At 34.4% G+C, this 27550-nt stretch overlaps 2 protein-coding genes across 9 annotated transcripts in view; one reads left to right on the top strand and one right to left on the bottom strand.

Annotated features, from left to right (window-relative positions):
- Positions 1–7884, top strand: part of JADE1 (jade family PHD finger 1) — a 69926-nt gene extending 62042 nt beyond the window's left edge. For all 3 annotated transcript variants that reach the window (XM_087963136.1, XM_087963134.1, XM_087963135.1), the window contains 2 exons: positions 1665–1782; positions 5783–7884. In XM_087963136.1, the coding sequence (XP_087819262.1) occupies positions 1665–1782; positions 5783–6672 (1008 nt within the window). In that variant the 3' untranslated portion in view covers positions 6673–7884. The remainder of the gene's footprint in view (positions 1–1664; positions 1783–5782) is intronic.
- The window catches only part of SCLT1 (sodium channel and clathrin linker 1), a 29803-nt gene continuing 7647 nt past the window's right edge, over positions 5395–27550 (bottom strand). Inside the window, exons 9-22 of one of the 6 annotated variants that reach the window (XM_087963138.1) lie at positions 27195–27265; positions 26577–26667; positions 26377–26468; positions 25261–25438; positions 25005–25103; positions 24277–24348; positions 23375–23449; positions 21564–21709; positions 20762–20954; positions 19339–19535; positions 16736–16814; positions 15704–15799; positions 14840–14903; positions 5395–5925 (exon numbers count right to left, since the gene is read on the bottom strand). In XM_087963138.1, coding sequence (XP_087819264.1) covers positions 14841–14903; positions 15704–15799; positions 16736–16814; positions 19339–19535; positions 20762–20954; positions 21564–21709; positions 23375–23449; positions 24277–24348; positions 25005–25103; positions 25261–25438; positions 26377–26468; positions 26577–26667; positions 27195–27265 — 1452 coding nt within the window. In that variant the 3' untranslated portion in view covers positions 5395–5925; position 14840. Of the gene's footprint in view, positions 5926–11838; positions 11998–13279; positions 13780–14839; positions 14904–15703; positions 15800–16735; positions 16815–19338; positions 19536–20761; positions 20955–21563; positions 21710–23374; positions 23450–24276; positions 24349–25004; positions 25104–25260; positions 25439–26376; positions 26469–26576; positions 26668–27194; positions 27266–27550 lie in introns of those variants that run through there. The other 5 variants (XM_026667002.2, XM_087963140.1, XM_026667000.2 and 2 more) reach the window with 5 other exon arrangements.

Genomic DNA, 27550 nt, shown 5'->3' with positions numbered 1-27550 from the left:
CATATGGGCCGCTCTAGACGGCCTAGCCGTTTTTTCAGGGGTCAAAAAAAAAAAAAAAAGGCCTGGCCTTATTTTGTGAGAAACACGGTAGTAGAAAGTCTAAGGTTGGGGTTTGGGGAAGAAACTACAGAGTCAGGTAGAGTATTCCAGACATTGACCACTCTGTTGCTGAAGTCGTATTTCCTGCAATCAAGTTTGGTGTGATTAACCTTGAGTTTGTATCTATTGTTTGCTCTTGTATTATTATGGTTGAAGTTGAAGTATTCATTGACAGGTAGGACATTGCAATGTATAATTTTATATACTATACTTAGATTGGACCGAAGGAGGCGTAGTTCTAGGTTTTCTAGATCTAGAATTTCAAGTCTGGTGGCATAAGGTATTTTGCAAGGAGTTATTCTGTGCAACGAGCTATTCTGTGCAAGCTAGGATTTCTAGTCTATTTCAAAATCCAACATAACATCTGTCTGTATTCCATTAATTAAAAAATATGTGCAATGTACTGATATACATTCAGGATTCCCTAATTATAAAATGCCAGATTGAAGAGATTCATTAATAATTGCAAGAGAATTTTTGAGTATTTTGCAAAATACTGAATGTATCTCACTTTTAATTCTAAAGCTAAATTGGGACATACAGTATTTTTCCAGTCTGAGGGACTCAGAAGTTTTGAGATATGTTCTGGGAGGATTGCATTGCATAACGTAATGCCTCAATTCTTTTTCAAACATGGCTCTTACTCTTCTCTGAGGGCTTCTGTGATTAGTAGGAGCTACTAGAATGAATGTGACTGTGAAACTTTGATAATTATTATGCAGCCTTGCTGGATAACTTCCTTTCATTGCTTAGAAGATGAAATTGGTACGAAAGCTGATTGCTGATCGTAGAGGTGTGCATTATTCAAACAAGAAGGTGCTTTAGATGTGCTGCAGGCATGCTTATTGTTCCTCTAGGTCTCCTTAACTCTGAACAAAAATGCCTATTTCCTGGAGCAGACTGATTACAGTGTTGAGAGTAGAAAAATTTGCAGTTTCTTTAAGGTTCAGCTGTAGGTAGAACCAAGGATATTTTATGCCAGGTTCAAAACAAGTTTCTAGCTTTGAATTTGAATACTGCACACCTGCTTTCAGGAAGATCTTTTTAAAATATAAATATATTATGTCTTCAAACTGAAATGCAGAAAGTAAAATAGATTTGTTTTTTCTGTGTTTATGCTTTGTCTTAGCTGTTGAGTAAATGTGAACATCTGTGCAATTAGAGTAGACTCAGGCTCCAGATTGAAAGGGCTGAATTCATAAGGTATCATTTTTAATAGAAGGCCATTAATGTTGTCTTAAGGTTTTCTATCCAAGTTATATAATCTTTCTCTTTTTAATCCTTTTAATAAAGGATCTTTTTTTCTAAGAACTGTGGAGATTCTCAATCATCCAGGTCATGGTTATCCTTAAAGGTGTTGTTCAAAAGGCAACTGGACTTTCTTGGGTTTTTTCCTTTAAAATGTTTAGCTTTTCATCCAAGATGCTTCTTTACTTAATTATTTTTCTTTTTCTCACTAAAAGGAGGTTTCCAGATGAGCCACTATTTTTTTCAGATAACTTCAAAAAAATCTTAAACTTTATTTTACGCCTTCCTCATATTAGCAATATTTTCAATATTTCTAGGTACGGAACCTCACTTACATGGTGACCCGACGGGAAAAAATTAAAAGATCTGTTTGCAAAGTCCAGGAACAGATATTTAATCTTTACACAAACCTTGTAGAACATGAAAGAGCTTCAGGTAAGTTTTGTTCTTTTCTGTTATTTTTCAGCGAATGATACTGGAAAAACACTGCTAAATGAACTGGAATTAAAATTAATGCTGTAACTTTAATGTTTTGTCTCCCTTCTTGATATAAAAAACAAATAAATGGGAAATGACATTAATTTTCTTTATGCTAGACCATAATAAAATTTTGATTTGATTGACTTTAGTACATAAATTTAAATTTTGTTAAGTCAACTTACTTATCCCTACCTACTTTTCATCATTGCCCTCAGCTGTAAAAAGATTTTGCATGTATTATCTCTCTTGCGCTTTATGGAATTAATTGATTTATATTTTATATACTTGAAAAATAATTCCCTAAAATTATAGCCATTGCAAATACTTACAAAATGTTGTTCGTTATGGCTGTTTTATAGTTTGCTGTTTGTAGCCTTGTTCCCTATTTTTGCTTTCTTTTGAAGGTCATAATATCCTCAAGTTACCACTTCTCACATCCATGCAACAGTATTGTTCCACTTAGTAAATTCTAATTAGTATAATTGCATTATATGAAGCAGGATTTCTGTCAAAGACTACCTATTCCTGGACAGACTACATTCTTGCATGAATATATCCAGACCCAGAAATTTGCCGAGAAAGTGATAGCCTGCAAGTGTTTGTATACATACAGTATGCTTTTGAATATTAATAGAAGACTGCATACAACTCTACACTTAATTTTTTCCAGGAGTTTTGATTATAAAAAGTTTGCTAATCATGAGTAGAAATAAGTAGATGCTTTTTTAAAGTCAACAGATGTTGGTCAAAAACATAGAGGATAGGGTTATACTTTATCCTCTTACATTCTATATAACTTTAACGTTGCAGGATAAGATTCTAAATTTTGTTCAGTTATTTCATACTTGCATTTTAATAAAACTTGTAATAATTCAGTTTAACATTTTCCATTATAGGATAAGTAACAACTTAATGAAGCTATGAAAAATATTTTTGTGCTCCGTAAACTAGGCTAAGGCAATGTTGATTTTTAATTGATGTACTTCAGAAACCTAAATTAGTTTTGTGATTTTTAGGAATTTGGTAGGTTAATCAAAATTTATTATTACAAAATGTATTAAAAGAGCACCTATATCAACCAAGTACATAATTTATATCATTTGGTCAAATGGGACTTTTTTTCATTATGTAGGAGGAACATTTTTTTAAAAAAACAAGAACTGAAACAATTTCTGTAAAAAATAAGCTGGTTGGGGAACAAAAGCAGCCACCTTGCTTTGAAGGTGACCAATAAAAGCCCCTCCCCCCTCCCGGTCTTTAAATTAAAAAAAAATGAAAGCTTCAGACATATTGCTTCCTCTGAGAATGATATAAATAGCTTCTACAATTTTCTCTGCTTTAATTTTGGCAAATTAACACTTGTACTTTATTAGGGCACATTAACATTTTAAAAGCTAAATAAATTAGTAAAATAAAAATCATAGTTTGACTGAAGGGGGTTCCTGTAGGGATAAATATGTTTTAAAAGTTATGTAACTTTTTTTGCTGCTTCTGCTTGGAGAATACACTCTTCCTAGTAGACCATGTGTTTGATAGTTCCTTTCTTTCTTATAGCTACACTTAAGATCATATTCTGCGTACTTTTAATAGGAGTGAAGTTTAAGGAAATTTGACTGAATTACCCCCATTGTATGGAGCTTAAAGATATTACTGTCAACTTTAGTAGCACTTGGTATTGTAATTGGACTCTGATGCCAAATCTAGTAACTGGTGGGATTAATTTTCCCCCCAATGACAGGTAACCTTACAAACATCATCATTACTAACCATACCAATTAATTGGAAATGGAGGTTTCTCTTGATATTAGAAGGCAAATATAAAAAATATTGGATCCCCCCCCCCCCCCGGAATGAAATTCCTACCATTGATTAAAATTTTAACACATAAAGTTAATGGTACCTTTGATATGAAATTCTGTCATTTTAGTAATGACTGAATTTCAGCAGATTTTAAATGCACTGCAACTAACAGTAATCTTAAAAAGCAAATGGAAAGATGTTTCCAAATATCTAACATAAATTTTAACCTAAACTTTTCATTTTACAACTGGCTATTTAAAATTATGTTTACCTACACATACATTATATTATTTATCTCAGGCAGAGCATAGAAAAGATGTAAGAAGTAATTAGACAAAGAAATTAAAAGTATGACATAAAAAAGGAAATATAGCTAAAATTAGTTCATAAAAGGTAAAGATTTCCCTTGTCCAGTCATGAACTACTCCAGAGGGCACTACTAATTTCCATTTCCAAGTTGAGGAACCAGCATTGTCTGAAGAAACTTTCGTGGTCATATGACTGGCATGACTATACACCAAAACATACAGAACACTTATTTCCTACTGAAGTGGTATCTATCTACTTGCATGCTTTCGAACTGATATATGATAACATACAAATACACACTGTAGCTTTCCATATCTGTGCTAACCATCCTTTCTTTCCCCCTGTCCTTAAACTGTTTATATATTGCCTTTAGAAATGCGTTCTAAATATTTGTTAGTACATTGTGTATACGTCCTAGACAGTAGGGTAAGGGCAACAGCATGCTTGGTAATATAGAGAAAGCAATAGTACTTAAACCTTAGATACTGCTTCATAGAGCTTTACAGCCCCTCTAAGCAGTCTACAAAATATGTTTAAGATGGTTTCGGTAACACGTGAAGCTGTCCCGAAAGTGCTTTTTCAAGAGGCAAGTGGACTTTGTTTTTTCTTTGAAGAAGTTTTGCTTCTCATCCAAGAAGCTTCTTCAGCTCTAACTGGATGGTGGGGAATGGAAGGTTTTTCTACTCCTTGCAGAGAGCTTGTTATTTGTATTCTTTTAGCAAGTTGGTAAGGCCACTTGGAGGTTTATCTTTGTTGTCAGGGTCATCTGAGTAGTGCAAATGGGTGTGGAGCCTTCTTGGAACTGTGGAAAGGACTGTGTTGTAGATGGGAGATAGATGATGTTGTATCCCTCTTTCAAACCAGCCATGCTTTCTGTCCATGTGGTTCAAAGAGGAGTCAGAGAGGCCATTTATGTCAAAATTGAATAACCCTGTCTCAACAGAGGAGGAGGGATACAACATCATCTCTCTCCAGTTTACAACACAGTCTTTTCAGCTGTTCTGAGAAGGCTCCACATCTATTTGCATTACTCAGGTGACCCTGATGACACAGATAAACATATAGATTGCCTTACTGACCTCAAATGACCAGCTTGTCTGCAATCCTTCCATTCCCTACCATAAATAGTAAATCCTTCCATTCCCTACTATAAATCCTTCCATTCCCTACCATTTAATCAGAGCTGACTAAGCTTCTTGGATAAGAAGCAAAATGTCTTCAAAGAAAAACCAGGAAGTTCAGTTGCCTCTTGAAAAAGTACCTTTGGGACAACCAAGATCTGGATGACTGATAATCTCCATAGACATTTACCATTTGAGGCACATAGGCCAAAATGTGCTAAAAAGTAGCCAATAATGTCATTACTGTAGCAGGTAATGTGCTGCACATTCCTTACTACAGCACAAGCCAGGACTAAAACTGGTTTAGTTTAGATTTGTTTCTGTTTTTCAAAAAAAAAAAAAAAAAAAAAGAGCCCAAAATGACTAAAAAGCAAAAATGATGAAGACGATGTTTAGTGCATCAAAGTAGTGTTATTATTAAAACACCTTAATTATTTCTACTGACTTAACTGATTAGATACCTAAGATACAATTTAATGTGAAATTAATACTCCATGTTAGTACTGACTGTACTACCGATATGAGTAAAGAAACGGTTGTAGCTATAGTAAATTAATTGAATGTAAGCCCTATTGGAATCGGTGGGAAAAATGACTATTAGATAAAATTCATTTTCAAATTCCTTTCATTCTAGTAAAAATATAGTGCAGCTAATGGAAGTTTTTACTAAAGGGTGGATGGATAATTTTAGAACGTCTTTAACACATTTATTGGTGTCTCTCCAGGTATGCCTTCCTCTTTCTCCTCGATGGAAAATTTGGTGCTCTTCAACAGTTCACCATTGGACCCAGATGCACCTAAGATAGAAGATTTGAAATGGCATTCGGCTTTCTTCCGAAAACAAATGGGCATGTCGTTGAGTCATTCACTGAAAAAAACAGAGAAGAGAGAGCAAATGAGGAGAAATTCTGGGCACAATAACAAACCCTTGCTGAAGCAGCCCAGCCAAAGGGAGGGGCTTGCTTCTTCTGGTAGCTTTTTCAGTTTTGAAAAAACCTTTGCAGAAGCACAACTTGGAGCAGCACAACAGAAGAATGGGATTGTAACGGAAGACCATCGGAAAAGAGACAATCATTCTCATTGTGACACAATAAAAGTAGGACTGAAGGAGAAACCTCCCAAACATAACTACAAGCCCTTGAAGTCAAATGAATCATTTCAGAGGCAGTTAGAAAATAAAAGGGCCGTGAACCACCCAAGTGGCAGATCAGCACCCGGAATCCGGAGGGATATGGTGCCTAAATGCAATGGATCCTTTTTCAGAATAAATTATAACCCGACTCCAGTTAAAGTGCCTACAACACCCAGAAGCCCTGTGAAAAATTGGGGAGGATTCCGAATTCCAAAGAAAGGAGAAAGGCAACAGCAGGGAGAGGGGCAGGAGGAGGCATGCCGCCAAAACTCTAATTTCTCTTACTCGGCCCTCGAACAAGTTTCCCCTAAAGACAGGGCAAAAAGCAACTTGAAAGTAGACAGCGAGAATGATGGATATGCCCCCGATGCAGAGATGAGTGATTCAGAAACTGAGATGGCTGAGAAGAAATGCAGGCTTGGATCAAATAGCACTCTCCCTAGAAGGACAGATATTATTAGGAGAAGTATTCTTGCCTCTTGACTGAAGAATGATACAGAAGACAGCACTGGAATCAGTGAAGCCTCAGCCTGGATATAAAAAAAGTAGCTACTCTCTTCTATTTATTGGTGGGACAAAGAGAGTCTTAAATTTTGACTACAAGATCTACCAAGAACGAAGACATTTTCCCTGGGCTGTAGAAAGTTGTTTACGTGCACTTGAATAAGAGTATTTCCTCCACCATTCTCATGACTGTGAGATGTGAACATTCTTGCAATTGTCTCAAAAGAAATCTGAGAAAATAATATTGTTTTCCAATTGATTAATAATCTGAATGCTCATTTTAAAAAGAAGGATAAGTTAATTGGATTGTATGGGTAGACCCTAGTTTAGGCAGATAGCACTGAAGAAGTTTATCTTTTCCCGTCCCTGAAAAGCACAAGCTGTTGATGTAAGTAATTAATTAAATTTTGGTGCACTGCTTATCCTAATCTACATGGTCACTCTCCTCAGGCTGTGCTTAGAGTAAATCCTAATCTCCTTTTTTTGCTATATTAGATTCAGGGGAATTTTGGCAGCTGAAACCTTTGTTAACTCCAAATGTTTTAAGCCACAAAATTTATCAGCAGGTAAGAAGAATTTGCATGACAGATACCCTAAGAGGTAAATCCAAGCTGCCCAGAATAAAAACAGTAACCGCAGCATATATACAGTGCTATTCTGAAGGGACCCGGACAAAGAATTAAGGAAAATTATTTACTTCTCTCAAATTAAGGGAAGAGGGGTATCTATGTCTTAAAGTACTTGATTTTGTTTTGAAAGAAAGGTAGGTTTGTAAGCTTGCTGTATTCTGTTAGCACCTGCCATGTGAAATACAAAGACAATTCAAGTGAGAGAAACTTAAACATGTCTCTGTGACAAACAGGGTTGGCTGTCTTGTTTCTCCTATGCATCCCCCCCACCCCCCATCCCTGATATACACTGCAAATTGTAAATCTGTAATGGGTGAGAATTTTTACAATAGAAACATTCTTAGCATCTCATCAGACTTGGGAGAAGCAATGGCAGACAAATGAAGTTTGCCATGAAGATATGACTTTATTTCCAAAGGCAGTAGTCATCAGCCTTTCTTTATATGCACTAATAATATGTGTTGGGATATACAAGTTATCCCAACACATAAGGGTTACTTTAAATACAAAAAGGATGTAATAAATATATATGTATATTTTTTGAATAAAATGGTAAGGCAATAAGATGCGAGTAGTGCTTTACATTCAAGCCAATTTAACAACAAGACTTCATGATATGGATTAGATTTGGCAAAAGAGTGTTTCAATTACATCATTAAAAAAACTGCAATAAGTAGAGAGAAAAAGCCATCAGCAATAATAAATGAAAAGATTATTAGCCTATTTTGTGCACTCAACATGGTGCATTTGTAAGACACAAAGGTAGTTTTAGATGATTACAACTTTTGGGACTCAACTTGGATATAAATAATACCAGAGATAATAAAGTTACAAGAAATGTAAGGAGCAGTAGTTACTTTGTTTTGGCAACTCTCCTCTCAGTCCATCATCATTAGTTTTTACTTACTATAAAACAAATGTTGGAACCTTGCAATTTGACTCAAGTCTTCCAGAGGTTTCAACTGATAACTAGAGTGCTACTGTTTCATCTTGCTATGCAAGTCACTGATCATCAATAATATATTGTATTTGAGGAGGTCTGCAAAGTAGTTTTCTTACAATCCTAATTTTTGGATAGAGAAATATTGTATGTGATCCCATGAATTCTAAATTACCAATCCACTGATTCTATAACTTGGGAACATGTGTTAAAACATATCCCCATTTACTTCCAAACCATCAGTAATAATCCCAAGAAGACAAAACTATGATTTGAAAATAAGCTACAAATTCACTTTTCCCCTCACTTCTCTTTTGCCTCCACTTTCAGTATCTAGCTTAGTGTGCTAATCATAGTTCAATATATGAGTAAGGTTCAATATATGAGTAATAAGTAAATAAGGCTTCCATTAAAATAAAAAACCCCAGCTTTTGAAAGGCCATTTTTTAATTTGACCTATCAAATTGAAATATCCCAGGATGCTATGATTAGAACTAAATGGGAAACTGAAATGGACTCATACATGAATGATGAGGTTGTGAAATGGACACATTTCAACAAAATCATCATTTTCTGATCTTAGGCTCATTGTGTATATAATAGCTGTAGTTCCAGTGGTGGCTATTGGTACACTGGAGTTCCAATGCTTTAACATAACTTTATATAGGCAGATTTTTTTTTTTTTTGCAGCTTGCTTCATTGTCAAGAAAATCATTCAAATTTAAAAGAAAGAACATTATTCCCCATCCCTTTCCTACACAGAGTGCTGTAGAGTAGTCCATGCATAGCCTTTGAGTCAGGATGGATAGAATTAACAAGTAGGTTAAGACTTTACATTTTAAACATTTAGATGCCATTTTAGAAAGCTACTGGAAAGAAGTAAAATATATATATACGGCTTTGTTGCTTTTGATTGAACTACCCATATATTACAGGTGTATAGCAAGGTTTGCTGCTTTAAAAGCAGACATGTTCTTGTTAAATATAAGAGGGATATGATTAATTCATTATTCACTACAATAAGTGTTTCAGTGAAATAATATTGGTTAACCTGCCCAACAGGGAGTTTTTCATCAAGCCATAGAAGAAGTAAATTTGATGTTAAATAAACATTATTCAATGTTATCATCAATTTTGAAAGAGGTATCAGATTACATTTGCACTATTAGGAATGTTAGCATTTGTGCAGAAAGAATGCCTTATCTGTTTTCCCCACCGTATTTAGGTTAATAAGCTTTCTGATGTTTTGATTAATGCTGAACCAAAAATTAGTAACAAAAGAAGAAAAAATAGTGCTTTTCCCCTACCCCCATCTTCCAACTACACCAGTAGGTAAAATCAGTATGACCTGTTTCATACTATATTTAACACTCAGTACATGAAAATTTATAAATAAAACCATATTCTTTACTATCACTACATTCATTTCGTTGATAAGAAAACAATGGAGATTTCTTGTTAGCTCCACATTTTACTTATGCAGTTTGTCCAAGAAATCTCTGATTATAGTTGGTATACTACATTGAAATATAGGGTAATAAAACATTTTAGTAATGTTGACTGGAATGCTGTCTGTTTGATTGTGGACACCCACACATATGTGCCAGTCTGAACTAATGAGAGATAATATATGTCTCATATGTACAAAATCTTGATTATTTTACGTAAATTGGGTAAAAAGATCTTACTACATTTGTAAAATCTTGTACAGAGGATTTTTTCACTATGTGCCTAGCTTTGGTGTCCATTTTGCTCCAATTTGAAAACAGGTGCATGATGATAAAACAAATAGAAATAAAGTATATGTAGAGATGACTATTTTATATTACATGGCCCAATCCTGTATTTATTTTCCTCCCTTTTTGAAGTATTTATAAAGACCTAGTTGAAGATGGCTGTATTTTTTGTTAAAATATTTAGTAGAATTGTGCCTTTGTCTGTATGTGAATAAATGCTGTACAATTTGCAATACACTTAAGTGTTCTGTTGTGATATCTGCGTATATACTCATTTGACAATGTTAAATAGGCAAATCTCAGCAAATACTCATGTGAACTCAAATTAATCGGTGATGGATTCAACATCTTCAATTGTATCTGTTTCCTAATATAAGCCTTAATGGAATGATGGCATATATAACATTGTGTATTTTTGGCTTTAAACCACTACTGAGGATTTCCCTTTTCCTATTCTTAACTCTCCTTTATCTCTTAGCACAGGGGTCCCCAACCGCGGTCCGCGGACCGGCACCGTCCGCGGAACAAGCCTTACTGGGCCGCTGGTTGCTGGGCGCCGCCATCTTTTTGGTAAAAAGTGCTTCCGGTGAGCTTTTCCGGGTAGAAAGCTCACGGAAGCTTTTTCATCAAAAAGATGGCGGCGCTAGCGCGCTCGTGAGCTTTTCCGGTAGAAAGCCATTTCTACCCGAAAAAGCTCACCGGAAGCGCTGGCGCCATCTTTTTTGCCGAAAAAGATGGTGGCGCCCAGTTGACGCCGGTACCGGGCCGTGGCGCCCAGCTGATGCCGGAACCGGGCCGCAGCGTTGAAAAGGTTGGGGATCACTGTCTTAGCATATCTAACTGCTTTGAATAGCATGCCATTTCTTCCATTTATCCCATTTCCCACTTCCCTTCTGCAATATTCAATGATTCATTGGTTATGACATTCACAAAATGACTGATGTCTTTCATAATTATGCTTGATTTCTGCAAATTTCTGACATATTGAAATTAACCTAGCAGTCTTTAACCAAATTTCTAAATAATGTGTAGATTTTATTAAGTAAGACAGTTTAATAAGTTTTCTGTAGATAATAGTTTGTAATTCTGTACATGGAATTATTCCTTTAGGATTAAGATATATCTGCCCAATGCTACTTAAAAGCTTGGAGTAAAACAGGGATGTCTCAAACTACATTGTTGAAGTGTTGTGATTACTTTGTTGCTTTCTGTACTGTGATTACAAGGTTTTATTTATTTTTAAACTTCCAGGATTAACAAGACAGAAGGTACTGGTTCTATCCATGTTGCTAATTACCAGGTGTGATTAGAGATGAGAAGATAACAGAAACAACATCTATAAAAAGTCATTTGGTTAGTGAGATGGGTGGTATCTAAATTTAATAGATGGATAAATTCAATCTTGCTGGATTAGGCCAAGGCCCATTTCATTTCAGTTTTTTGTTTCTTTCAGTAGCCAAAAATGTGCCCCTTGGGATCTCAGCAAGAATAAGGACATTCTCATTGTTGATTCCCCTAGTAATTGGCGTTGACAAAAAGTCATCCATCTTAGCCCTATCTTGGAACAAGTTTGGCAAGTGTGAAGACAGCCACAGCATGAAGTGCTTTGCTTTGTGGGAAGGAATAAAACTTTCCCCGTCAGCTATCTCTCTGCTATGCATGATTTTGTCACAGTCATGTTCTACTTGTGATCCTTCCCCCACAGCCCCCCTCCCAAAACTAGATTGTTCTAATCATTCTTGGCTTTTCTTGTAGGAAGGGTATTTGAGCCAATTGTTTTCTTTCTTCAATGTGCCTAGAACTCTAAATAGCATCCCAGATGAAGATATACCATAGACTTGGATTTACAACACTCTTTTTATTTTGAATTCCTTCCCTAACAATCTTTAGCATGGTATTTGCTTTTCTCGCAGCTGCTGAACATTTAGATGATATTTTCTTGGGTTTCGTCTGACTTCAAGATATTTCTCTTTCTTCATTTCCAACTTCCTTGTTCATTCTGCCACAAAAATTAGAGGGGGTGGATCAGCCAGGCAGGATAAATATGCAGCTACAGTTTTAAATATCTGGACAGAGAGATAATCGCTTGTTTGTGGTGGCCCGCAAAGCTAATTTCAGATAACAAATTCAGAAAAAGATTTATTAAAAATGATAACCTCGTAACAGGCCAAGTCAATATTTCCTGTGAACATGTCTTGCCCTGCAGAAAATAATTGATTGAAAACATTGTCTTGCATGAGGAAGAAAAATAAACAGCCAAATACATTCCTTTATATTAAAATACCCATACCTCTAGAACAAATTATTTACCATTATAAGATCTGGGCTGTAAATGCTCAGAAAACCATTAACGCTAGTAATTCCAATTCTTGCAGCCTAATAAGCTTGATCTGAAATGCAATTCTTTCACATGACCAAACATCATTTTCCCAAAACAAAGTTCTGTTTTGAAATAAAATGTATTTTCTATTTCATTCACAATCCTGTTTTACATTTTCTTAAATTGATCCTTAACCTTAAATTTAACTGAAATTTAAATTAATCCGTTAATTTAACTGGTTTAAAGAAATTCTGGAACCTTTCTCAATTACTTGGGTTTTTTTTTAACTATTTTGTTTAGTGTTTTCCACAAATTTGTCCAGTTCATTAATAAGTTATGAACAAGTTAAAAATTATCAGTCCTAAATCAGGTTGAGGAATTCTGCTTCTCTGCATTATGAAAACTGACGATTATTCTTTTTTTTTTTAATCATATAGTAAACCATAAAATGAAAAACAAAATACATTAACTTATTACTGCTATATTTTAAAGTATACAGAATTAATAGGGTGAACTTCCATTCACGCCTATTTGAGCCAAGAGAAACAAGTTGGATTTTACAGCTGTGCATACACTGGATTGCAGTGATAAGCTGGAGAGGTTTCAGGCTAGGTTGCAAAGGCAAAAGATACAGTATATTGTGTTAGTTCCTGAAAGATACTATATTTTGAAGCCTTTGCTTATATTGAATTTTTAGACTGCAGGCCAAATACAAAGATGGGTTTTTCAGTATTCCTGAAAAGATGAGATCACTGCTTGGTTGGCCTATGACTAATTGCCATTACTAATGTTCTCAAGGTTACAAAAATAATGTAAACAACCTGTGCCAGATATCTACAGTCATTAAAAAGAAAGAGCACCCTCACTGAGTTATATGGTTTTATGTATCAGGATGTAATAATCATCTGGTCCTTAGCAGTTCTTAAATGTAGATAAATACAACCTCAAATGAACAACATACGGCTTATTACACCATGCCATCTTTTATTTTACAAAAAGAAAGTCAAAATGGAAGCCATGGGTTAAAAATTAAATACACCTTATAATTCAATAGCTTGTAGAACCACCTGTAGAAGCAATAACTTGGAGTAATTTTTTTCTGTATGACTTTTATCAGTTTCTCACATTGTGGAGAAATTTTGGTCCATTCTTTACAACATTGCTTTAGTCCATTGAGATTTATGGGCATTTGTTTGTGCATAGCTCTCTTGAGGTCCCACAGCATTGAACTTGGCTGAGGTCTGGACTTTGACTAGGCCATTGCAACATCTTGCTTTTTTTCTTTTCAGCCATTCTGTTGTAGATTTGCTGGTGAGCTTGGAATTATTGTCCTGTTGCATGATCTAATGTTGGCCAAGCTTTAACTGTTGGATAGCTGGCCTCGCATTTAACTTAGAATACTTTGATATTCAGAAGAGTTCATAGTCAACTCAATGACTGCAAGGCGTCCAGGTCTTGTGGCTGAAAAACAAGCCCAAATAATCACCCCTCCACTATGCTTGATGATTGGTATGAGATGTTTGTGCTAATTTGCTGTATTTGGTTTTTGCCAAATGTGGCAGATATTGGCATTATGGCCAATATCTCCATTTTGGTCTCATCTGTCCAAAGAACAATGTTCCAGAAGTCCTTGTGATTTGCTCAGATGCAACTTTGCAACTAAGCCATGCTGCCATGTTCTTTTTAGTGAGAAGAGGCTTTCTCCTGCCAACCCTTCCAAAGAAGCATACTTGTTTAGTCTATTTCTAATTTTAGTATTATGAACTTCAACATTTAGTATGCTAACTGATGCCTGTAGAGTCCAAGATGTAACTCTTGGGGTTTTTTTTCAATTTCTTTGTGCACTGCCCGGTTTGACCTTATTTTATCTAACTAAACAAAATATTTTTTTTCTTTTTCATGTATTCCTTGTACCTAACCAAAGGAGGAGTTTCAAATATATGTTAGATTTTTCCATCTTGAAAAATCATGGACTTTCCAAGATAATGTAGATAATTTGGTCCATGTTATGACAATGTGATAACATTCTAATTATTGTTATAGAACAGCTAAACAATTGCTATAATTGGAATTTCTACTTTTTCAGTAATTTAAATGCCAAGTAAGAATTAGTTTTGCTAGTTGTATAATCTGACATCCCAAGTCTGTGTACTTTTCAAACAGTAAGCAACATTGATGCTAGGCAGCAATTCAGCAATATTGTATGAATGGATAGAACATTATTTTCAGATCAATACATATATCAACAGCTGAAAGTTAAATAACTAGTAAATCAGTTGTATAGATTAGAAAAATCCAAATCAACAGTGTACACTTCTAATTTTCAAAACTAAACTTTGTAGATTTTTTTTACACATTTTCTCAGCTATTTGCTTAATGTTTGTTTTGAATAGGGAAAATACATTTGTTTTATAAAGCAATGAAGTATTTTCTGGAAAATATTCTACATGATACATTCTAAGGCTCCAAAGGTACTTTTCTTAGGCAACCTGTACTTATACACTATGAAAGGACATATTACTTTACATTTCTTTTTGCTCTATCAAGTAGGCGGCCTTTTTCTTCTGCAATGTTATGGCACTGAGCTGTAATTAAACACAAACAAGGATTACTTTCTTTTTTCACTGGTCCTTTTAAACAAATAAGATGACAATACAACCTGAAATAGACATAACTTACAGAAATTATTTTCTTCTCATATATATATATATATTTCTCATATATATATATATATTTCTTCTCATATATATATATATATTTCTCATCCATCATTATTACAAACATACTAAATGTTCTCTGACCTGCAAATTCATTACTAGCTTATTTAGAGCTTCTATCTATTTATGTGAGAGGAGGGAATTACTTTCTGAGGAATGTAAGAGCTTACAGATATAAGTGGATTCCAATTTCTATCAGCTACAGTGATTAGGCCTGTTAAAGGTCCAACTTCTGAATGACAGAAGTCTCCAGTTGTAAGATACCAGTGTCTTATATTTTACTTACCAAATTACCTTTCAAGCCAATGGATTTGAAAGAATAGTTGTGTTAATTCTATTTTCACATATAATTTGCAACTAAACTAATTTTATGTTAGTTCTTGAAACCTATTCAGAGTTTCTAGACAGACGTTTCCTTTTAGTATACCTGCTAGTTCTGTATTTAAAATGTTTTGCCTTTATTTCCATATAACAGAAAACTAATATAAAAAGAGAAAGCAATGCAAGTACAAAAGTATATCTATAAGGTCTTACCATGCATATATACAATTACATACAATGTATGCACTGATTTTAACAGTAACCATTATTATATAAAATATATTTCTCTTTTTTTAAAACAAAGACTGAACACTGTTCATTTAACTGGAGCAGTTTAATTTAGATACCTGTTGAGATGCTGTAGTTGCCCTCTCTTCTGCCTGATTTAGTCGACTCTGAAGTCGGTTGACTTTTTCTTGATATTCCCTCATTAATTTTTCACTCTGTTTAAATAAAATCATTTATTACAAATGTAAAATTTGCAAAAGAAATTGCAAGTAGACTTGGAAAGATTAAAAAAACAATTGCTAAAGAACAATATAAAATCACAGACAGACTAGACATGGTGCTCCATGCAGTATCAAGTCAGTTTGGTTGCTACTGAAGCCTTACAATAAAGAAGATTTTGCCCATCTTGTTGTCTTTCCTGTTTGGTCTGCTTGGGAGATTGACATAAAAACTATTACCTTCTGATTGAAAAATGTTCAATTGCAATCTATTTCAGTTCACTAATGTCTAAGACATTTATATGGTTTTCTTAATAAATATACTAAGAAAGGATGCCTTTGATGTTGTCACTAAAATGATCACATGCTCCAGCATTTTTCTCTATTGCTGCTGAATACAGATGCCTGCTGGCTTTTGCTAAGATGAGCTTCACTACTTGGGAACCCTGATAGGATTATAATCACTTGGCAGAAACACCCCTCCGTTACCAGGAGGCAGCACAGAAGGATTTAGGAGGTGTTTGTTTATAAGGTAGTTTTATTTTTATCAGGATAAAGAATTAACTTTTATTTTTTTTAACCAGATGGTTAAGATAATGATTACAATGTCTGTGTAACTGCAGAAACAAATGAACATTTAAATGAAAAGTAAAATTTACATTTCTGTATAATTGCAGAACAATGAAATACAACAGGATGAAAGGATAAGTATTAGTAAAAAAAATTATTCATCCAGGATACACAATTCACTATATTTAATGTATAAACAGCAGTAAAATTACTAGCCATTTTAAACATTTTCCCAATGTGTGGGATTTGAAAAAGCATGTGTGTCTCTAGGTCAGAACAGCTCCAATCAAAATGACAGTGATATTCAAATAGAACTGTCCTTATAGCTGAAGCATAACATTTGGATCATATTAATGATATTACCTCAATAACCTTTTCATTTGCTCTTTCCAGTTGATAAAATAAATCTTGGGTGTGAAGCTTTTGACGACTCAGCTCAGTTCTGTCACATAAGATCAAACAAACTCATTAATGAAAATCAGTGAACTTGTGGAGCCATCTGTAGTAAGTATACTTTCCAGAAGAACTTGGGGAAATAAAGTTCTTTTCCTCTCTTCCTGAACAATGGATGATATGGAGAGGATTTAATCTGATCTCATGACATACAAAGCATATTCCAGATGTTTTTCTTATGAAATGCTTCATTTATTTAGTTACACTATTCAGTTATGGTAACGTATTCTGGGTTAAGGAACAGCTGAAGTCAACCAGTTCTATCATATTCTTTTCTCTTTTTCTAAAAGCATGCTTGCTATAATTATTGCTTCTATGTCCCGTTTGTTTCACCAATTGTGTTTTTTTTTCTTACAGTAGTATGCTATGACAGTATTATATAATGGCAGGAAATCATCTGCTCAATTGGCTTTCATTTGGCTTATGGAAGCCCATTCCCTCTCTACCGCCCACTCCACTCGTTTGGAACAGAAAGAATAAATAAATAAAATTCTGAAAAGATTTAACAATCCTCCATATTTCACATAGGTTCTCCATTTAACCAAGACTTGAAGAATCAAGACAGACCAATAATGAAATTTCCTTACCTATATAAGCCTTACCCAATATTTTATAATTTGCAGTTTCCAACTAAAAAATTTCAAAACGTGTATAATAATGCATACAAAACTATGACTCGTGTGTGTGTGTGGATTTCTATTCCAACGTTAATTAATATGAAAGTAGGCTAGAATTAACCTGAATTTCAAAAACTGAACAGAAAATAAAAGATAGATTGTATAACAGTAAAGTAGAAGAAATAATATATAAGCTAGTGAGGTTTAATGCAAATTCTCATATGACATACAAAGCATATTCCAGATGTTTTCTTTACGAAATGCTTCATTTATTCAGTTACACTATTCAGTTATGTATAGTAATTATATATTTTGTAGATCTCCAATATCTGCAGCTGTTTCTTATCCTGTTAACATTCTTAAATAACTTAAAATAAATGGTACAATTGGGTGTTACATAATTTCAGTTAAACAAATATGTTAAGAATAAAGGAATCAGAAGTCTACTAATACAATGCAATTTATTTAAGTATATGAACAACATTGTTTCAGGTCATACCTAATAAATTGTTTTACTATTCCATAAATATTTTATAGAATAGAAAAATTAGTAATACAAAGGCTCAGGCTGATTTTAAAATAAGATTATTTCAACTTATGACTGATTTACTGTATTCAAAATACTAATTAAAGTTAGTCAAATGGATATGAGAGAGCTTGTGTGTCAACAGTATTAAGCAGTAATTCTGAATATATGGATTTTTGTTTTTGAAAAAGCTTCCAGTTAAATGAACTGTTCACTTAACTTACCATTTATTTCTATGGTCAACTGATGGTCCCTAAAATCAGTGTTTTTATAATTGTTAAGTTCAGGAATAAGCAAACTTGTTTGTTTAAACTACAGACATGCTGACATTAAAGGTATCTGAGTCTTTGAAAGGCAAGGTGGAAGCTTTAAAGTAACTGATTGCATTTATATTCAAGCATTTATAACCTGCTTTTTACCCAATTAGCTTATAGAGTGGTTCTCAGCACTATCATTACTAAAATAAAATATTTTAATAAATTTAAAGCACAGAGGTTACCTTTCAGCATTAGGAGAATGCATAATTAGAATACACTGAATCAGCATTACTGAAATCTGAGCAACCTAAGACATTTCAAGGATTTCTCTTGGAGATTTAATACTGTAATGCTGCAGCACACCGTTCATTTAGTGACTGTTCAAAGTTACAAGAGCACTGAAAAAAAGTGACTTATAACCATTTTTCACACTTATGACCACTGCAGCGACGCCAAGAACATATAATCAAAATTCAGCTGCTTGGAATCTGACTCATATTTATGACGGTCGCAGTGTCTCAGGGTCATGTGATCAACTTTTGCGACCTTCTGACAAGCAAAGTCAAGGAGAAAGCCAGATTCATTTAACAATTGTGTGATTAACTTAACAACTGTACTGATTCACTTAACTGTGGCAAGAAAGGTTGTAAAATGGGGCAAAATTCACTTAACAAATGTTTCACATAACAACAAAAATGTTAGGTTCAATTGTGGCCGTAAGTCGAGTACTACCCAAACCTCCTTCCAGAAAGCAATACTTCAACTCTGCCTCCTGAGGTAGGATCTAACAGTTATTTTGGTGGTTGGTTTTTCCCCCCAAGTAATACCATTTATCTTCCAGGTTTGGAAGACAGCAGACAATGAGTATCTGATGATGTTATGGAGCCAACATTTTTCGCTTTTTCTTTTTTGTAAACAATCTACACATAATGTCTAGATCAGGGATTTCAAACTGGCAGCCCATGAGCAGGATGCGTCATGCGCAGGCCACGCCTACCCCAGCTCCACGAAGGGGAAAATAGTCCCAAATGTCACGTGACAGCAACATAACACCACAAGTTTGACAACCATGGTCAAGATTATTTAGAAATGTCAAAGGAAAAAAACTCTTACTTTAGACTATTTATTCTGGATTCAGTTATTTCTGTTATTTTCTTTGTTTCCTCCTTCCAGCGATTTGTTGCTTTTTGTTGAGCCATCAACAGGCGTCTAAGCTCAGTTACTGAGTTTTGACTTACATCTTCCATCTCTTTCAGCCGAATTTCAAACCCATGTTCTTTTAATAAATGTTCGTTCTCCATTGTACTTATCTGTTAGAAAAAATAAGTGTCTTATACTGAAAAAAAATGTTATTCTTTAAAAGTTAAAACTAACATCTGTCAACATTTGAAAGCTAAATTTCTTAGCATATTTATCAATAAAGAATTATTGGATGTTTAATTATGGAAATTAATGTAAAATGAAACAATTCATTTCAGATACATTTTTCACCATGTTCTTTTCTTATGCCAAGCAGTTAATAACCTCCTTTAGTATGCTTCAATTTAAATAAATTTAATTCCACTGGAGAAATATCATTGGACCTGGTCATCCATATAAAGTAATAAGGGTTTGTAGATGAGTATATCTTTAATCTTTTACTGTACTCATTTTTATTTGAAACTCCAGTTTATCTTTGTAACATTTACCCTTGCATCTTTATCCTAAAAGGCCTTATGATTTCAACCAACTATTATCTATTATTGAAGTATGAATTATGTGAAAACCTAAACTACAAAAGAAAGGGATACAACTGTTTACAGAACAAAAGACAAGCATGTGAACAATTGGGGTAAGAAAATAGATTATAAAAGAATATTTAAAAATAATATCAAACATAACAAAATCAAGAAGAAAACCAAGGGAAAAAGATAGAAAGGAGAAAAGCAATCTATCATATAAATGTCTGAATCATAAAGCTGTCTATTAATAATGCTTCTTTTCCCTTGGAGCAATGTCAATAGTGAGAGATGACAAGGAAATGGCGGGTAGCAGGAAGAAAATGGAAATGCTTTCCTAGACAAGTTCAAATCACCAGGACCAGTTGGATTACATTCCAGAGTTCTGAGAAAGCTGGCAGATATGATCTCAGAACCACTGAACCATGTCTTTCAAAGATCCTGGAAAGCCAGGGAACTACTATAAGACAGGAAAAGAGCTGATTCCCATCTTCGAAAAAGGGAAAAAATGGATCCAGGAAACTATAGACCAATCGGTCCAGCATCAATACCTGGGAAGATCCTGAAAAATATAATCAAGCAATGGATCTAAAAACATCTAGAAGCATGCAAAGCTATTGCTAGAAGCCAACATGGACTTGTCAAAAACAGATAATGCCAAACAAATATTGAATTCTTTGTCAAAGTGACTGATATCATTGTAAGTCAACTTGAATTCATTTTTTAAAAGAGGTTGTGAGCTAATACTGTCTTGTTCCTTGCAGATTCAAATCCAAACAACTTGCATTAATTTTGAAGTATTATATAAAAAACAATACCTTTAATTTTGCAGTATGTTGTGCCTCCATTGTGAGCTTTTTCAAGTTTTCCATTTCTTTTTGAAGCTGTTCATTCCCTTGTTGCAGCTTTAAGCGCTCTTCACTTATAGCTCCACATTTCTCCCTTTCAGAATCCAAAATACTTTGCAGCTTGCACATATTTTCTTGGCAACGGCATCTCTCTTCTTCATATCTTAAAGTAAATTACACTTTGTACGGTCAATTTAAAACATGACTTGAAAACACACATGGACTTTAGACTACATCAAATATAGTAATATTTGGCATTTTATTTCCTTTTTTTACTCTTAGAATCAGAAATATTTTAAGTAACCCTCATCAATGTATTTAATGTGTGCCTATGCTACCATAGTCCAATACAAGTTGCATAGTTAGTTTAGAGATTTAAAAGAGGACAGCATATATTAATAAAACTGTAAAAACATGTTAACAATTACCAGTGTCACATCTAAACCTAGTGATAATAATTAACAATGAATTGCAGTATGGAAGGACTTAAGAAATCTGCTTGTTTCTAAATTCAATTTATTTGTACTTCAATTACAGTTTATTATTTTCTGAGGGAAATTTTACCTTAAACTTCAACAAATGGAAGTAAACAAAAACAAAATGTATATTTCCATTATACAAAAATTTGTAATAATTAGATATCAGTGCAAATTTTAAAAGCAAAATTCCAATACAAATGCAAGAATATAAAACTCTCTGGTAAAAAATCTCCAGAGAAAAAAAAAACAGAAATAAAATGGATATGAGTTTGCAGCATATGTTAATTACTTACTTCAGTTCCAGTTGCTTAATTTTGTTTTGTGCTGTTTGCAAACTAAGATGAAGGTCATCTTTTGTACGTTCAGCATTCAAACATCTCTGGTAAAGCTCTTCTAGTTTTCTATAATCAGCTTCGTTTCCTCTACCTTCACAGTACACCTGATAGATTAATATAAACCAGGATATGATTCCAATGTTCCAGTAAAATCGCTGCTTTCACAAATCAATTACTGTGCAAAACTTAGAAAGTGGATAATCATTTCATTATGACTATCACATCTGAAGAAAGATTCCATTATTGTCCACCAGACAAACATTCTACAAGTAGACCTTGAGGTATGGCAGTAACTGGGATCAGAATTTCTGTCACTAAACAATGCGTTTGTAAAGTTCAGTGTAATATAATTACTTTGCTTAGTAATGGCAATCTCTGCAATCCCCATTGTTAAATGAGATTTGGGAGTCATTAAGTTAGCATCTGCTTATAACTTCCTATCAGCTTCCAACAAACAAAATCAGCAGGGAGATAAATGGCTGCTATAAGATGGGAAAGGAAGCAAAGGGTGTGTGGGTTTTAGGAAGGCACAGTAAAAGTGGCAGGGCTCAGGATAATTGTTGGCAGGCAAGTGTACAGGTGGCAGGTAAGGACTAGTGAACGTGAGACTAGGAAGGGTGAGCAGGTAAGAATACAGTGCAAGTGCAGCACAGCTTGGGATGGTTGCTGCTGGGGATGGAGGAAATACAATGGTGCACAAGTGGCCAAGGATGCATGAGTGGCAAAGAGGCACAAATGCAAGGATTGTGAAAAATGAGTGGCTGATGGGGAGGTATGGTACATTCCAGAAAGACTTGGGATGGCTGGAGCCAAGTGGAAGAGGGTGCACAAGTGTGGGAAGGTGTGGTGCAAGTTCAGCAAGGCCTGCGCAAAGTACAGCAGGGTGTGTAAGTAGTGGGAGAGACACAGCCTGAGGGCAGAGTGGCACAAGGAAGGTGTGTGGATGGTGGGGTGGCAACACACATGTGGCTTAATGTGGATAATGTTGGGTGGAAGAAGGTGCGGAAGTGGTGGGGGATATGACCCAAGCTCAGCAAAGCTTGGGGAAGATGCACAGGTGGTGAAAGTGTGACTGAGCAGGGAGGTGAAATGAAGCATGAGTGCAGAGGAGTGCCACAGGATGCTTCAAGCTTCATATGTATGAGCTAGCTGCCAAACATCCACATTGCACTCATGTGACTGTGGATGGGCTGACCAAAACTTTGAAGACCGGTTGTAACCCTCATTTGTTTAATACTGTCACAACTTTGGTTGCTAGAAGGACTTCAGTTGTAAAAAAAACCCCCACCTATACTGTTTAATCAGGTTTTCCACTGACAGTTTGTATTATGTTCATTATCTTATTATTAGTATAATTGCTTTTAATTAATATAGTTATAATATGAGAACTGATTATCTGCTTTTTTCACAGATCTTCCGTTCTTAGTTCATTTTTTACTGATTTAAGTGAGTTTGATTAAGTGAGTTTTAGTCATTCTAGCTTGCACAGAATTTTCATGAGTTTCATGAATCACAGGCAGTTTGTTTTTCTTTCAGGTCGTTATTTGGTTAAAAAATCCTGAACAGCATTTCATGCCATTAACAATGCCAAGTGCTCTTTTCATGACAGCATATTTTTATTTGTATCTAAATGCTGTGAATGCTTTGATCCTTTCTAGTCTGTCTCATATGATCAAGGCTAATATTTTTATATCCTAAAATTACTTACTTTTTAGCATGTACATTATATTATTAATGCATGAAAATGGTGGAAAAGAAAAAGTGTTTACTTTCTCTAGTTCTTCTTCAACTGCTCGTTTTTCTCTAATGGCTCGCTCTAGTTCGCTTTGCTTTTCTCCACATTTCTATAAAGCAATAACAGAATATGAATTTTTTAAAAATTAATAAGTGACGTATAACTGTATATGTATGTGGCAAACAAAATTGGGATAAACAATGAATCCTGTCAAGTATTAATATGCATTTAATTTTTGACCTATGAAATTGCTATAAATTCCATTCACTTTAAACTTCCTTTACCTTTCAGTTACTTTTAACCTGTTTCTAGGTTAAGAAAGATCTGCACTGAAATAATACAAGATTAATTAGGTGATTTTGTAATTTTTTCAAGTTATATTTCAGAGTAATTTTGTTCAAATCACATGTTCAGCAAGAGGGATTTAGACCTCTTCCCCGCCTCCAATATCAATTCCTAAAAGTAAAGTCTGGAACCATAACGTATCTCGATTTCCCTTTTAAAAAAGGGATAAAGGTATGCTATATATGCTATTTGAACAAAACATTTGTGATCTATATATTTTCTTACAAATAATCACAAAGCTTGATGCTATATTTATTTTATCCAGAAATTTAACAAGTAAGGTATATTATCTTGTTTTGTATCTGCTGTTCCAAATAGTAGCATCCCACCTGAAAAAGTATTTTTATCATTACATTTAATGAAAAGGTGAATGCTTAGACATGGAAAAAATTTGCCTGCACAAACTAAAGTAGTGAAACTGTTCCTTTGTGGTGCTAAATTTTTTAATGCTTATTTTTCCTAAGTGAAAGTCAACATAGGGGGAAAATACCAGAATGTAAACTTATATTTATTTGTTGAATTGATTTGCTGCCTATCTCACCTTGAGGCTACTTTAGGCAGTAAGCAACTTAAGCAAAATGTACAACTTACCATCTGAAGTGTAGTAAGTTCTTCTGTTAAACGTGAAATTTGAATATTGTATCGTTTCCTTTCGTTTTCTACCTATTTTTTTTTAAAAAGGGGGGTATTATTCCGTGTCTAGTGGATGTTTTCTTACTTGATTATATAATACATTTTTAAGAGTACAAGAGGCTGCAATATGCTAAACAGAAATATACTAATTATCAATAGAGCTTTCTACATACATTCCAGAACGAAGCAATGTCCAGATATAGGTGCTCATAACTGGAAGGGCACAAGCATGCTCCATCTCTCTTCCAAACAGCTCCTCCAACCCATTGAACCTGCTACTCAGGGCATTGGAAAGACCTGATGAAGATTTAGGGGCATCCCAGAAAATCAGACATAGTGGCTGCAGTGAACTGGGATTTTTAGCAACCATATTTCTACTTTGCCCAATGCAAGTCTCTTCGGGGGATTTGAAGGAGAATGTGTCCAACAGTTCTGGTTTTTGCCAGCTGAATTACGTGGACTGTAATATCCAAAGTTTATTGGAAGAAATTAATTTTTTTCTCCCAATAACCAAGGTCCACTCACAAAATTACCTGAATTATCTACAGGCAAAAAAGTTGCATACTTCAACTGAGGTAACTTTCAAATATTTAGCTTTTAGAGTAACAGTATCAATATTATTAATATAATTTACAAGAACAAAATGTGTAAGAAAATATGAAAAAGTTTTAAGCATCACTGCTTACTTCTTTCCTTGTTCTTAAAGCAGCATCTTGAAGCAGCTGAGAAACAGCTTGTTTCATATTTTCAATTTCCTCTTCTTTTTGTTTCTCTGATAGCATTGCCTAGAATTGGAAAGAATGGGCATATTCCAGTAAAAACTTCCTACTGAAGATAGGTCAAGCCATAACCCTAAAGATACAGCTATTGGTATTTAATAGAAAACAGATTAACAAGTTCAAAGCACAGTTGTCCCATAAGCATATATAATAAATCCATCACCTGATTCTTCTGAAGATTAGCTTCTTCTATGAGTTGCACGCTGTCTCGGACTTTTGCTACAGCATCATACTTCTCTTCTTCTATATTCACACACTTTGCTTGCAGCTCCTGAATTTTTTCTTCAAGATTTGTTCTTTCTGATCTTAGCTGTTTGGAATCTTTTGTAGCTATACAAAGTCTGTATAGTGGAACAGTGACCAATTGACTGTTAAATTTAGGTTAAGATTAAGTTTAGGTAAGACTACAATTAAAATAGTTGTCCTCCTCTCTTTCAAGACCTGATAAGATTAAATTAAGTCTCTTCTCTAATATGGTGAAATCAAATCATCTTGGGGCAGCACCTTTTTGCAGCATCTTTCAAGTAGTTTTCACTGTTATCGTAATAGTGAAATTTCAGATATCCAGAAATAGGAAAACTTTTGACAAACCAGACCCCTCAATGAGTCTCATCATTCCATCAGCTTTTGCAACTCTTGTTCTCAAGTCCAATTTGGATTGTCTGCATATTAAAAAGATAAACTTCTCTAAATATGAAATATACCAACTACACAAATATGGTGTTTTTACATTACCATTCCATGTTCAATTCAAGAAAATAATAGCAACCTTTAATTTTGATCATTTTATTATTCTTTCTATAAACCTTGTAATATTTATTGCTTTGTAAATATTTCTAAATTAGAAAAGAGTTTCTTAAATTTTGAGGTTACATTTTTCAAGAAGCGTCTGAAATCTAGGCTAAACCTTAAACATATTTTTGGCTGGATGAATCCAAGTTGACATATTTGTTATTGAAAAACCCAGGCCAAATTTTGTTTTTTTTTTTAACTTCCCCCCCCCCCCCCCTCTCTCCCTGCCCCCCCCCCGCTTTTCCTATGGCCCGCCCTTTTTTTTTTTTTAAAAAACCAAGGCAGCTCTCAAACTCCAACCAATTTTGCAGCATTTTTGACGGTAAGCCAATATTGGACTTAATGTTTATTCTTGAGGGCCAGAAAAATAATAATCAACTAAAATTCATTGGATGAAAGAAATTATACTAGTTGAATATTTTCTGTACAAGTATGTTCTGAAATAGGATTATAGTGTTAAAGTGGAAGTTATTATTTAATAAATTACCTTGTCTCCAATTGTTTTATGCTTGACTGCAATTCTTGCAAGCGTTTATCTGATGCCTCTTCTTTTTCACGAGCAGCTAGGACCTCTTTTTCCTAAACACCAAAAAAAAACCAGAGCTTTTTTACAACTTTATGTCCAGCAGAAACAGAGTCCAACAATATAAACTTTTATTTTGAAAGTTGAGAAAGGATCTGTTCAACCTTTCTGTTTAATTGACTGCGAAGTTCCTCAACAAGTCTCATCATTTCATCAGCTTTTGCAATTGTTGTTCTCAAGTCCAATTTGGATTGTCTGCATGTTAAAAAGATAAATTTCTGTAAATAATACTCTGACTACACAAATATTATGTTTTTACATTACCATTTCATGTTCAATCTCAAGGGGGAAAAACTGCAAACAGATAAAATTACGCTCTTGCTCAACAAATTATTGCACCAGAAAAACTCACATCTTGGTCTATTTTAATATCTCTTTGTGATCATATTTTACAGCATTTACAGTTCATTTCTCAAAAGATCTATTCATCAGTGTGTGATAAACATGACATTTTGGTGTGGGTAGATATGCTAGCCCATATACAGTATATGTAGTAACAGCACACATTTATTACAGTGGAAAGGCTTTCTTCATTATCTACTGAAGTTCTAACAGGTCAGCATTTGTTCACAATATTACATCTCCACAGATAGCTATAAACTTCTACCTGATGATGTGCAATAAGCCATAAAATACTTTTGAAAAGCCTTGTTGCACAGGTAGGACTATTATCTGTGTGCTTTGTTTTTTTTAAAAGTGATTTAAGATTTAGAAGTCTATACCTTTGTTGCTTGCGCAGCTGTTCCAGCTCTACATTTTGTTCTGTTACCGTTTTCAGAAACACCTGATTAATCTGTAAAAAAATTTTTTAAAATATATTGTATTGCTGTTAAAATAAAATTTAAAAAACATGAAAGCCAGTAGGCTAGTATGGTTAAGATGCTGGGCTAAGAATGCAGAGACCCAGGGTCTAGTACACCCTCAAGCATTTAAGGAGAGATTGTCTACCAACATTGCTTGCTTCCTACCTGCTACTCCTGCAGAGCAGAGCAATTTCAAAAGAATAAGCAGTTTGCTCTTCTACCTGTTAAGAGCAATGCAGTCATGCAAATAGCAGGAAAGGTTAGGGCAAAGGAGA

This window comes from Notechis scutatus, chromosome 4, assembly GCF_049901735.1.
Source record: "Notechis scutatus isolate UNSWTSFEM ecotype Mainland chromosome 4, rNotScu1.2, whole genome shotgun sequence".
Lineage (NCBI taxonomy): Eukaryota > Metazoa > Chordata > Lepidosauria > Squamata > Elapidae > Notechis > Notechis scutatus.
Note: the sequence above shows the minus strand (reverse complement) of the source record. Positions and strands in the feature narration are given on the sequence as shown.